This window comes from Odontesthes bonariensis, chromosome 9 (genome assembly GCF_027942865.1).
Source record: "Odontesthes bonariensis isolate fOdoBon6 chromosome 9, fOdoBon6.hap1, whole genome shotgun sequence".
In the NCBI taxonomy this organism is placed as follows: domain Eukaryota; kingdom Metazoa; phylum Chordata; class Actinopteri; order Atheriniformes; family Atherinopsidae; genus Odontesthes; species Odontesthes bonariensis.
The window spans coordinates 1,861,337-1,874,543 of NC_134514.1; the positions used below are offsets into that span (position 1 = coordinate 1,861,337).

A 13,207-nucleotide genomic window follows, 5' to 3' on the forward strand; every position below is an offset into this window, starting at 1 on the left:
TGCAGCATAACAGCTAAATGCTGCTTCTCCATGTTTAGTCTGGACTCTGGACTGGACCAGCTGACCTGAGTCCTTGGATCTAAGAGCTCTGCTGGCTTTATATTCTCTGAAGATATCACAGATGTAATCCATCAGCAGGCTTTTAAAATCTATTCTGTGACTGACTGGAAGCCAGAGTAAAGATTTTAAAGCTGCTGTGATGTGTTCAGATCTCTTAGTCCGGGTTAAAACTCCAGCAGCAGCGTTCTGGATGAGCTGCAGATGTTTAATGCTCTTTGTGGGAAGTCCAGTTAAAAGAGCATTACAGTGATGGAGTCTGCTGGAGATGAATGCATGGATGAGTTTCTCCTGGAAACCTTTAATTCTGTTGATGTTTCTGAGGTTGTAAAAAGCTGCCTTGGTGACAGCTTTGATGTGGCTGCTGAAAGTCAGATCTGAGTCTATCAACACTCCGAGGTTACCAACTCGGTCAGTGATTGTAAGGTCCCGAGTCTCAAGATATTTACCAACGCTGACCCTCTTCTCTTTGCTCCCAAACAGAATGATCTCAGTTTTGTCTTCATTTAATTGTAGAAAATTCTCTCTCATCCAGGTGTTTACTTCCTCCAGACACTGACACAGTACGTCTGCTGGGCTGCAGTCGCCATGGTGACAGAGACACATAAAGTTGTGTATCGTCTGCATAAACTGTGATAATTGATGTTAAAGTTCTGTAATATCTGACCCAAAGGGAGCATATACAAGTTAAACAGAAGAGGTCCAAGAATTGACCCCTGGGGGACTCCACAAGTCATGGCCACTCGCTCAGATTCATAGCTGCCAATTGTAACAAATTAACTCCGGCCTTCTAAGTAGGACCTGAACCAGTTAAGGACCGCTCCAGAAAGTCCAACCCAGTAAAACCTGAAAAGAATCAGCTGATTTTTTTTTTAGGAAAAACAACTAAATCTGGGACGTTTCCTGACTTTGTTCCACATGTCTGAGCTAAAGGTCGGCAGTTTACTGCAGAAAGAAGCCGTTTAGCATGAAAGGGACTCAGAGAGCTGCGTCTTTCTTATCATAAAGTGGGAAAAGGGAGCATATACAAGTTAAACAGAAGAGGTCCAAGAATCGACCCCTGGGGGACTCCACAAGTCATGGCCAGCAGTCTGAGGGTCACATGGAGCTCTGTGGCTTTATTTTTAACCTCTGTTCTCAGACAGAACTGCATTATTTAAATATGTTTTACATCTTTGTCACCATAGCGCCCCTCATCTTACCCAGCAGAGGGGCAGCTGGTGCATCAAAGCGGCTCGTTTCTGCACCAACCAAACAGGCTGAATCATGACTAGTTAAATTAACCCGTCAGTGCTGACAGCAGGGATCACAGCGGGACTTTTCCCCAAACCCGGTGCGTACGGGTCGGTTTGATGTGACATGTGACCTGACCCGTGTTTGTTTCTGATGTTTCTGGTCCTCAGATGTTGTTCGATCAGACGCAGAGAGCCATCAGGCAGCAGCTGACCAACCTGTGCACGCAGTGAGTCCAACACACACATTCAGAGGAGAAACTAACACTGAACACAGTCTGAGCTGAGAGTTCTGGTTCTGATCCGGTCCTGTGAGCTCCGGCTGTGCTGATGATGAGTTTCTGGCTCAGACTCTGATTTCTGTGATTTAACGTGTGATGAGCTGATAACGAGCGACTTGCTGCTGTTGTCGAGGTTCCTGCCGCAGCTGGCTGAGACCAGGAAGGAGTTTGTTCGGATCGGGGACGACCTGGAGACGGCGGCGCTGAAGAACGCTCAGGTGTCGCGGCACAAAGCCGCCGACGCCGAGCGGGCGAGCCACCTGCTGCTGGCCACACGCAAATGCTACCAGCACTTCGCCCTGGATTACTGCCTGCAGGTAGGAGTCAGAGCGCCGCGCCGCCATCATAAAAGATCAGCCGCTGCTACGGATAACAGAATAAACATAAACCAGAAGAAACCTTCAGAGGGTTAGGGTTGGGAGGAAGGTGTAGCAGAGAGGCAGAAACCTTCAGAGGGTTAGGGTTGGGAGGAAGGTGTTGCAGAGAGGCAGAAACCTTCAGAGGTCTCCATCAGCGGGTCGGGCTGCTGTTTCTGTTTCTGTAGCTTAGCAACAGCTCAGCTGATGATGTCACACACAGCGTCAGCAGGTAGCTCAGGTGAACTCTCTCAGCAAGGCGAGGCAATTTTATTTATAGAGCACAATTCGTACACAAGGTAATTCAAAGTGCTTCACAGCTACATAAAATCACAAGAAGGCAATAAAATCATGTTTTAAAAAAAACATAAAAAAATAATCAGGAAAAGAAAAGAAAAACACTGTAGAATATGAATATATAATAATATGATTATATATTATACATGAATAATGAACGAATCCTCTGATTTGTCTGTTTTTCAGCTGAACACCTTCAAGACGCAGCAGAAGATAGATGTCTTAAACTCGGTGAGTTCCTCCCTGGATCTCTGCTTCTGTGTTGGACTGAAGGAACGACTCGAAGCTTCAGGAATGTCTCCATGTGTCCAGTTTCTGTGAGATGAGCAGGAAGCTTTTAGCCTAAACCCTGAAGAAGCTGACGTGGTGTTTGTGTTCTCAGGCCTTCTCCTTCGTCCACGCTCAGTTCACCTTCTTCCACCAAGGCTTCGACCTGCTCAGGGACCTGGAGCCCGCCATGAAGACCATGGCCGCGCAGGTCCTGACCCTGACCCTGACCCTGACCCTAACCCCTGACCCTGACCCTGACCCTGACCCTAACCCCTGACCCCTGACCCTGACCCCTGACACCTGACCCTAACCCCTAACCCCTAACCCCTGACCCCTGACCCCTGACCCCTGACCCTGACCCTAACCCCTGACCCTGACCCTGACCCTAACCCCTGACCCCTGACCCTGACCCCTGACACCTGACCCTAACCCCTAACCCCTAACCCCTGACCCCTGACCCCTGACCCCTGACCCTGACCCTAACCCCTGACCCCTGACCCCTGACCCTGACCCCTTTAACCCACCCTCGGCTGAACTGACGGTGTTTTCTGCTCCTCAGCTGTCGCAGCTGTCGGCCGACTCTGCTGCTAAGAGGAAGGAGCTGGAGAACAGACACCTGCTGGTGCAGCAGAGGGTAAGAACGGCCGCCGTCTTCATTGGATTCACCTGGATGTCAACACCTGGTGAGCAACAGGTTTCTCTGTGTGTGTGCAGGACGCTTCAGGTGAGCCGACCATCAGCCCGTGTCCTGAGAGCGATGACATCATCCAGGGTTACCTGTTCAAGCGTTCCAGGAGGAAACCCAAAACCTGGAAGAGGTACAGAGTCTGTGTTAGAAACCGCATACTTCTCCTACTACTCCTACTAACTTTTTGAGTTAGTATGTGAGAAGTTCCCGGATGCATACTAGATTCTCCTAAATGTTGGGTATGCATCATGAGGTTACTACTCATACTCAAACTACCCAAGATGCAACGTAACGTGACGTCGCCGATCGTCATTTCCTGTCAAAACGGCAGTTTCAAGCTAGCTACAACGAGGGTAGGTTCACTTCCTGTTTTCAAAACAAAAGCACCAATTGTATGGTAATGGCTTTCCCTATGATAAAAGGCAACGGGTATTTTATTTTGGGAAAATAACCGGAAGTGCGTTAGCTCACTGCGGCTAGCTTTAGTAGCACCGAATTCGTGGGAACAAAATTGTAAACAGCCGGTATTTTGTCAGGTTTTCAACACGTTGGGGATCTAAACGACTACTTTCTCACCTGAAAATGTTTCAAATGTTGCTAAAGTTTACAGAGTTTAGAGCTTAAGAGAAATCAGCTTCAGGCCGGCTGATTTCGGCTCGGGCAGGAGCGAAATGCATTGTGGGTAAACGCTCTGAATGCTGTCTGATCGATGAGTATGTAGTATGAAGTATGTAGTATGGAAGTATGCGGTTTCGAACACAGCCAGACTCACGGTTCATGTTGAAACTGAGATCTTCTCCTCCTTCCTCCAGATGCTGGTTCACCCTCACAGACAACCAGCTGCTCTACAGGAAGTCCCACAAGGTAACGCTCAATGTAATATAATTATAAAGGCTCATCCAATTCAAGCCAAAACAATTCATTCAGTTCCAAATGAGTCCAGTTCCCACAGAGCCCGTTAGAAACGGCGTCCCAGAGAAGGAAACCAGCAGAGCAGACGAGCCTGAGAGGTAAAGGAGGAGCTTCAGCGCTGCAGCCGGCATGGCAGCTTCTGAACTTCCTGCTGAACACCGACTCTTTCCTCCTGTAAATCCACCTTCTGCCCTCTGATTCACTCTTTACTCTGTTCTAATGATAAACCAAACAGCTGTTCTAATGGTAAACCAAACAGCTGTTCTAATGATAAACCAAACAGCTGTTCTAATGGTAAACCAAACAGCTGTTCAGCTGTTCTAATGATAAACCAAACAGCTGTTCAGCTGTTCTAATGATAAACCAAACAGCTGTTCTAATGATAAACCAAACAGCTGTTCTAATGGTAAACCAAACAGCTGTTCTAATGGTAAACCAAACAGCTGTTCTAATGATAAACCAAACAGCTGTTCTAATGATAAACCAAACAGCTGTTCTAATGATAAACCAAACAGCTGTTCTAATGGTAAACCAAACAGCTGTTCAGCTGTTCTAATGATAAACCAAACAGCTGTTCTAATGTGGTAAACCAAACAGCTGTTCTAATGATAAACCAAACAGCTGTTCTAATGATAAACCAAACAGCTGTTCTAATGATAAACCAAACAGCTGTTCTAATGGTAAACCAAACAGCTGTTCTAATGATAAACCAAACAGCTGTTCAGCTGTTCTAATGATAAACCAAACAGCTGTTCTAATGGTAAACCAAACAGCTGTTCTAATGGTAAACCAAACAGCTGTTCTAATGGTAAACCAAACAGCTGTTCAGCTGTTCTAATGATAAACCAAACAGCTGTTCAGCTGTTCTAATGATAAACCAAACAGCTGTTCTAATGATAAACCAAACAGCTGTTCTAATGGTAAACCAAACAGCTGTTCTAATGGTAAACCAAACAGCTGTTCAGCTGTTCTAATGATAAACCAAACAGCTGTTCTAATGATAAACCAAACAGCTGTTCTAATGATAAACCAAACAGCTGTTCTAATGATAAACCAAACAGCTGTTCTAATGGTAAACCAAACAGCTGTTCTAATGGTAAACCAAACAGCTGTTCAGCTGTTCTAATGATAAACCAAACAGCTGTTCTAATGATAAACCAAACAGCTGTTCTAATGGTAAACCAAACAGCTGTTCTAATGGTAAACCAAACAGCTGTTCTAATGATAAACCAAACAGCTGTTCTAATGGTAAACCAAACAGCTGTTCTAATGGTAAACCAAACAGCTGTTCAGCTGTTCTAATGATAAACCAAACAGCTGTTCTAATGATAAACCAAACAGCTGTTCTAATGATAAACCAAACAGCTGTTCTAATGGTAAACCAAACAGCTGTTCTAATGATAAACCAAACAGCTGTTCTAATGATAAACCAAACAGCTGTTCTAATGGTAAACCAAACAGCTGTTCTAATGGTAAACCAAACAGCTGTTCTAATGGTAAACCAAACAGCTGTTCTAATGGTAAACCAAACAGCTGTTCTAATGATAAACCAAACAGCTGTTCTAATGATAAACCAAACAGCTGTTCTAATGATAAACCAAACAGCTGTTCTAATGGTAAACCAAACAGCTGTTCAGCTGTTCTAATGATAAACCAAACAGCTGTTCTAATGATAAACCAAACAGCTGTTCTAATGATAAACCAAACAGCTGTTCTAATGATAAACCAAACAGCTGTTCTAATGGTAAACCAAACAGCTGTTCTAATGGTAAACCAAACAGCTGTTCTAATGGTAAACCAAACAGCTGTTCTAATGATAAACCAAACAGCTGATTCTGTCTGAGATTAAAACATCTGGAACAATAAAAGTGAGCTCCGTTAGTCGTGTGACATGTTCGAATAAGATAAAGGTTATTAACCGTTTATACACATCAGCCAGATGTTTAAGGCACATTGTGGGACTTTTAGTGAGTCGACCTGCTGAAATCTAAATGTGGCGACGCTTTAACACCTTTACTTTCAGTTAATCTAATCAGATTCTGGCTCTAAACTGGTCCCAGAACTTCTTCCATCTGTGTCTCTGGAGCTTCCTGACCAACTTCCAACATAAAGATGTGAATATGAGACGTTAAAGGGAAGATACCGCTCAGTAGTTCTGGATCCTTTCATATGAAATCTGCTGCACAAAATACCCTAAACTTACCGGGTCACCGCGGTCCTCTCAGGAGCTCGCAGCCTGTTTTCAGTCTGTTACAGCGGCTCTGATTCTGGCTGCTTCGGTGTCTCTGCTGTGATGAGAAGGATGCTGTTCTGTTCTGAAGTGTTTCTTCATGTCGCTGCAGGAGGAGGCGGCGGTTCTGTTCGAGGACCTCCGGCTGTGTGCCGTCAAGTCTCAGGAACAAATCGACCGGCGGTTCTGCTTCGAGCTGCTCTCCGTGCAGAAGTAAGAGGGCGCTCGCTCACAGGAAAGCCAGCTGAAAGTGTCCCAGCTGACGCTGTGTGTGTGTTCAGGTGCTGCGCTCTGCAGACCGACTCGGAGCAGCTGAGGCAGGCCTGGCTCGGCGCCCTGCAGGGCAGCATCGACCTCGCCTACAGGCAGAAGGCCGGCAGCCCGCTCACACAGGCAGGAGCATTCAGCGTCTCTGGGGTAAATAAGAACACTCCTCAGAGCTGTAACGTCTGTGCGTCCTTCCTCTCTGCAGCCCAAGGAGCCGCTCCCTCCGCTCGCCGGCGGGGACGCCTCCCCGGCTCCGCCCGCTCGGAGGCCGGCGGCGCTGGGCGTGGCCTTAAGGGGACCCGGGAACCAGCGATGCTGCGACTGTGGCGAGGAGGAGCCTCGCTGGGCGTCCACCAACCTTGCGGTCACCATGTGCATCGAGTGCTCGGGTATACACAGGTGGGCGTCAGGGTGGAATAAGATGTTGTGTTTGTGCAATAAGTAGGGGTGGGTATTGGCAAAGAAGTCACGATTCGATTCGAATCACGATTCACACGCCACGATGCATCACGATATTTTCACTGAACATACTTAAAAAAAAAAATACAGCCATTACCAGTGGCTGACTGGCTGTGTATGACCTGGATAGTGTCTTTAATTGATACATAACTCAAAGCAAATCAATTCATAACTGTATTTATTGAAACAAATTTTGGAGGTATTGCCATTAAAAAAAATATTACTGGACACACTCATCACAAAAAGTGCATAGGCTTTATAAAACTATAAAAAAATAAAACATATATTGCAAACATCCCTTGCAGCGAAATGCATCAATTGCATGTGTCCTTTCATTAAAGGCATAAAAAGTTCCCAAAAAATAAAAAAAATTAAAAAAATAATCGATACTTGGCGTCAAGAACCGATGCAGTAGATCGCGAAAATTAGAATCGCGATGCATCGTCATGACGATTATTTTGCACACCCCTAGGAATAAGACGTTGTGTTTGTGGAATAAGTTGTTGTGTTTGCAGGAGCCTCGGCGTGCACGTGTCCAAGGTGCGATCTCTCACTCTGGACTCCTGGGAGGCCGAACAGCTCAAGGTAGCTTCAATCTGCTGAAAACCAGCTGAGACTACATGTGTGACGTGTTTTTGATCCAAAGATAAAGATGAAACATTCTGCAAGTTTTTACCGAGTAAACCTTTTTTCATGAATTAGAGCAGCGTGAAAACATTAAGGTGAAACTTTGCTGCTTCTGTGGAGTCAGCTCAGCTCCGTGGGTCCTTCAGGAAGCACGTGTTCATGATTCCATCCAGTTTCTTTGTGAGACTTTCAGTCACAGATTATTTGATTCTTAACTGTCTCCCTTTAAGAAGAGGGTGGGACTAACCTGGATTAGTATGGGTTAAATAAATAAAAAATAAAAGATTAATTAAGCAAAGATCTCCTGAGCAGGCCTCCACCTGACCTTCTTCTTCTTCTTCTTCTGCAGCTACTCTGTGTTTTGGGAAACGACGCCATGAACGGGATCTACGAGGCTCGGCGCTCAGAGGAGGGACGGCTCAAACCCAGAGCCGACAGTCCGCGGTAACGTCTCTGCTTCTGATGAAGGAGTCATCTGTGTGGATAGAGAGGGTAAACTGTGACGTTCCTCCTTTCAGAGCGGAGAAGGAGGCGTGGATCAAAGAGAAATACGTGGAGAAGAGATTCGTGCAGCGCAGCAGCGCAGACGGAGCTCGTAAGTCCCACAGTCCGTGAAGTGTCCGTCTGCTTTTAGTTTTACTTATTGCTTCTTCTTTGTTTTTTATTGAGTTTTCACAGGAACAAACTGACAGAATATTTGCTCTGAATAAATGAAATATTGAGATGATCAGGACTGGATCGGCTCATATAGAATAACCTCTCAGACAGAGCTGTAGTTCAGGGAATTCTGGGAATAATTTGGCGGTGACCAGCTCAAACGGTTATCCCGGTTCATCCAGTTCATTCCAGTTCATTTCTCCTCTCTGACACAGAATCACATCCTCATTTTCAGCAGCTTCTCTTCTTCATGAACAATCAGAAGGCGTCTTAACGGCAGCTCACCCGTCGCTTTAACCCTTTAAAGCTCATGAAGAAGAGACGATGGACGGTGGCATAAAAACCAAGATTTCTCATATCTGAAGTTTCTGTTTCAGAGCATCAGAAGGACGAGACGGGGCTGCGTCTGTATCGGGACTCCGTGGCGGGAGACCTCCTCTCCATGGCGACGGCGCTGTCTGAGGGGGCGGAGGTCAACGGGAGCATCGGCGAGGAGGAGGGCCGAACGGCGCTGATCGGAGCGGCTGTGGGGGTGAGCAGCCGCAGAATCAGACTCAGAACCGCCGGGACGCCGCCATCACGGCGGTTCTGAGTCTGATTCTGAGTGGCTTGTGTTTGTGGGCGCTGCCTGCAGGGGTCGCTGTCCGCCTGCGAGTTCCTGCTGCAGAACGGGGCCAACGTCAACCACCGAGACCTCAGAGGACAGGGAGCGCTGCACGCCGCCGCCACCGCCGGCCACACCGGGTAAACGCACGCACACCTGTTCACATATGCTGTGTTCGAAACCGCATACTACATACTACATACTACATACTACATACTACATACTCATCGATCAGACAGTATGCAGAGCGTTTACCCACAATGCATTTCGCTCCTGCCCGAGCTGAAATCAGCCGGCCTGAAGCTGATTTCCCTTAAGCTCTAAACTCTGTAAACTTTAGCATCATTTGAAACATTTTCAGGTGAGAAAGTAGTCGTTTAGATCCCCAACGTGTTGAAAACCTGACAAAATACCGGCTGTTTACAATTTTGTTCCCACGAATTCGGCGCTACTAAAGCTAGCCGCAGTGAGCAACGCACTTCTGGTTATTTTCACAAAATAAAATACCCGTTGCCTTTTATCATAGGGAAAGCCATTACCATACAATTGGTGCTTTTGTTTTGAAAACAGGAAGTGAACCTACCCTCGTTGTAGCTAGCTTGAAACTGCCGTTTTGACAGGAAATGACGATCGGCGACGTCACGTTACGTTGCATCTTGGGTAGTTTGAGTATGAGTAGTAACCTCATGATGCATACCCAACATTTCGGAGAATCTAGTATGCATCCAGGAACTTAAAAAAGTTAGTTAGTAGGAGTAGTAGGCGGTTTCGACCACACAGCCACGGAGCTCGAACTGCAGTCAACACGGCTCGTTGTCATTGGTCGAGGCAGGCAGGTGTGTCTCCTGCTGAAGAGAGGAGCCAATCAGTACGCTGTGGACGAGAGAGGACACGACCCGCTGGCCATCGCCGTGGAAACGGCCCACGCCGACATCGTCACGCTGTGAGTACGCCGTGTCGTTCTTTCTCTGTCAGACAGGAGATGGTCCGCTCATTCACCACAAAATAAAAGATAAAGGTCCGGTGCTGTTCAGAGGTCTTAAAATCGTGTTGAGCAGAGTGGCGTCCTGCACTCTGAGGCCGGTAAGCAAACTGCAGAGGATCCAGAGTGTGTTCAGTCATCCTCAGCGTCTCGACCCGACCGGTTTCATTCAAACTGAAGTCAGCTTCTTTGTCAGTTCTCTAAAAGCATCGAGGGCCTTCGGGCAGCTGGACGGGGACGACAACAACAGGGGAACCCTGGAATCCTCCTTTCCTGTTACCGCTCGGTCTGCAGTCCATTCATTTGGGGTCCAATTATTTCATTTTTGTTTTTCAAAAAGCGTTCCCATCGTTCAGCACAGAGTCTGCTTTGGTGAGAGTTTTTAATGACATATTCAGGGCAAATGAATATGTTGTTCCCGTTCTGCTCGACCTAACCGCTGCTTTTAATACGGTTTACCACAATATTTTACCATCTCGTTTACAGACCCAACTTGGTTTTAGTGGTACCGCATTAAAGTGGTTTAATGGTCTTATTTGTGAGACAGAACCATGTCTGTAAACTCAGCTGGTTCTGAATCTTCCACTGCTCCTCTACTTTATGGGGTTCCACAGGGCTCAATCCTCGGCCCCCTGTTTTTTTCTCTTTATTTGCTTTCTTTGGGTCCAATACTCTGAAAGCATGGGATCTCCTTTCATTGTTATGCTGACGACAGTCAAATATAGATGCCACTAAAAAAAGGAGCCTCATCCATCAAGCCCCTACTTCTATGTCTTGAAGACATTAAAGCCTGTATGGCTTTAAATTTCGTAAATTTTAATGACCAGAAAACAGAAGTGATGGTGTTTTGTCCCAGCAGCCCCTGTGAAACATCCCTTATTGATCTGGGCCCCTTGACGTCTTATTTGAAGCAATTTCTAATTTGGGTTTTATAATAGACAGTGATCTTAAATTAGATCACCAGGTTGGAGAAGTGGTCAAGTCCTGTTTCTATCGTCTCAGGCAGCTGGCAAAGATTAAGCAAAAGACAAGATTTTGAAACAGTAATTCATGCCTTCATTACAGCTCGGCTGGATTACTGTAACGCTCTTTAGTTTGGAGTCAGCCGGTCTTTCCTCAGGCGTCTCCGGTTGGTCCAGAACGCTGCTGCTCGGCTTCTAACCGGAGTCAGGAGGAGGGAAAACATCACCCCTATCCTGGCTTCTCTCCACCGGCCGCCTGTGCATTTTAAGATTATTTTATTTGTTTTTGCCCCATCTTACCTCTCTGAGCTGCTTCAGCCATATTCTCCCGCTCGCTGCCTCAGGTCAGCTGATCAGCTGGAGGTACCGAGGTCTGAACTAAAGCTTAGAGGAGACGGAGCTTTTAGTGTTGCCGCTCCCAAACTATGGAACGATCTGCCGTTACATATCAGAAGTGCCCCTTTATTGTCCACTTTTAAAACTCATCTTAAGACACATTTTTATTCTTATGGCTTTTAACACACGTTGAGACTTTTGCTCTTACTTTCTGTTATGGTGTTTTATTATGGGTGCCAATGCCAAAGGCATTAGACACACATATTACTCCTGTGCTGGACTATTATGCTATTATGAACTAAAATGCATTGAAAAGCACTTAACGAGCCCATTTTGGCCTATTTTAGAGGCCTTATAACTCAGCCATAAAGCATAACACAGACATCATTCAAAGTTTATATGTGACAGGAGACTCTCGGCTTTAACTGAACCAAAGGGTTTGTTGATACATTATACAGCTTTGACACAACGGCAGTTTACGTTTTAGGAAGACTACATCTCAGCCGAGGTTTCTCTCCCACTCTGCTTCTTACTCAAAAATTCCTCAAACAAATGTCTCTCATGTCCGAAATATCTGCCCGATCTGAACAAATTTTACTTAAAAATGTAGGCATTTTTGTCCTCTTTCACACAAAGTCACACTCATTGAGCTCTGCCACACATATTCTTACAAATTGCCTCTGAGCCCAGAGGTCGCCTCTCCAAAATTACACCGCTGGCTTCTGCCGTCTCTTGGTGCGCTGACGGTTCAAGAATTATTTGGATGCGACTTTTACTTTTCGAACAGCGACCGTTTGTTCGAGACAGTCGAGTGCAGTCAAAATTATAGTGCGATTTTAAGAAGACATAGTGAGCGTACATGTCAGAGACACAGACGAGCCGCACCTGCTCCTGTTACCGGGGCAACGCCTTGTTAGCCTGCTCTGTTCTAAGACTGCTTATGAGGGCAGAGCCAAGATGGCTGCCCTGTTATAACAGCTTCATGTTATAAATCTGATCTGCTTTTCTCCTTTAAACTGATAGTCAGGGGAAGTTTGAAAATACCCACAATGCAATGGGAAAATGCATTGAAAAGCACTTACCGGGGCCATTTTGAAAATGCCATAAAAGTTGTATTTTAAACAGGACCTTGATAAAAATTACATAACTGTCTACAGCACACCTGTCTTCTCCATTTTGGGACTCGCAGAGGTGCAAAATGCAATGGGAAAATGCATTGAAAAGCACTTAACGAGCCAAAAACTGCCCTGTTTTGGAGTTCTCATAACTTAGCCATACGACATCGCAGAGACCTCATTCAAAGTTTATATGTGACAGGAGACTCTCAGCTTTAAGTGAACTAAACCTTTTTTTATAGGGCAGGCAGTAGATTAGCACCCATCAGAATTTCTTCAGAAATTTTCTAGTTGTTTCTGTTTGTCGCAGCTGCTGTTGTTTTAAAGTGTAGTAGTAGTAGTTCCAGAGTGGAAATAAACCTGTCCATGCGTTTCAGTTTGTTTTCCATGGGTTTCAGTTTGTTTTCTATGGGTTTCAGTTTGTTTTCTATGCGTTTCAGTTTGTTTTCCATGGGTTTCAGTTTGTTTTCTATGGGTTTCAGTTTGTTTTCTATGGGTTTCAGTTTGTTTTCCATGCGTTTCAGTTTGTTTTCCATGCGTTTCAGTTTGTTTTCTATGGGTTTCAGTTTGTTTTCCATGGGTTTTAGTTTGTTTTCCATGGGTTTCAGTTTGTTTTCTATGGGTTTCAGTTTGTTTTCCATGCGTTTCAGTTTGTTTTCCATGCCTTTCAGTTTGTTTTCCATGGGTTTCAGTTTGTTTTCCATGGGTTTCAGTTTGTTTTCCATGGGTTTTAGTTTGTTTTCCATGCGTTTCAGTTTGTTTTCTATGCGTTTCAGTTTGTTTTCTATGGGTTTCAGTTTGTTTTCCATGGGTTTCAGTTTGTTTTCTATGGGTTTTAGTTTGTTTTCCATGGGTTTTAGTTTGTTTTCCATGGG

The 13,207-nt window shown here is 45.5% G+C and overlaps 1 protein-coding gene across 2 annotated transcripts in view; it reads left to right on the top strand.

The window, feature by feature from the left end:
* LOC142387955 (arf-GAP with coiled-coil, ANK repeat and PH domain-containing protein 2) overlaps positions 1 to 13,207 on the top strand; it is a 30,560-nt gene that overhangs the window by 12,404 nt on the left and 4,949 nt on the right. For both annotated transcript variants that reach the window (XM_075472733.1, XM_075472732.1), the window contains exons 5-20: positions 1,461 to 1,519; positions 1,704 to 1,887; positions 2,410 to 2,454; positions 2,606 to 2,701; positions 3,053 to 3,127; positions 3,208 to 3,311; positions 3,994 to 4,045; positions 6,436 to 6,536; positions 6,605 to 6,716; positions 6,796 to 6,989; positions 7,565 to 7,634; positions 8,026 to 8,120; positions 8,195 to 8,271; positions 8,711 to 8,865; positions 8,968 to 9,077; positions 9,770 to 9,880. In XM_075472733.1, the coding sequence (XP_075328848.1) occupies positions 1,461 to 1,519; positions 1,704 to 1,887; positions 2,410 to 2,454; positions 2,606 to 2,701; positions 3,053 to 3,127; positions 3,208 to 3,311; positions 3,994 to 4,045; positions 6,436 to 6,536; positions 6,605 to 6,716; positions 6,796 to 6,989; positions 7,565 to 7,634; positions 8,026 to 8,120; positions 8,195 to 8,271; positions 8,711 to 8,865; positions 8,968 to 9,077; positions 9,770 to 9,880 (1,640 nt within the window). The remainder of the gene's footprint in view (positions 1 to 1,460; positions 1,520 to 1,703; positions 1,888 to 2,409; positions 2,455 to 2,605; positions 2,702 to 3,052; positions 3,128 to 3,207; positions 3,312 to 3,993; positions 4,046 to 6,435; positions 6,537 to 6,604; positions 6,717 to 6,795; positions 6,990 to 7,564; positions 7,635 to 8,025; positions 8,121 to 8,194; positions 8,272 to 8,710; positions 8,866 to 8,967; positions 9,078 to 9,769; positions 9,881 to 13,207) is intronic.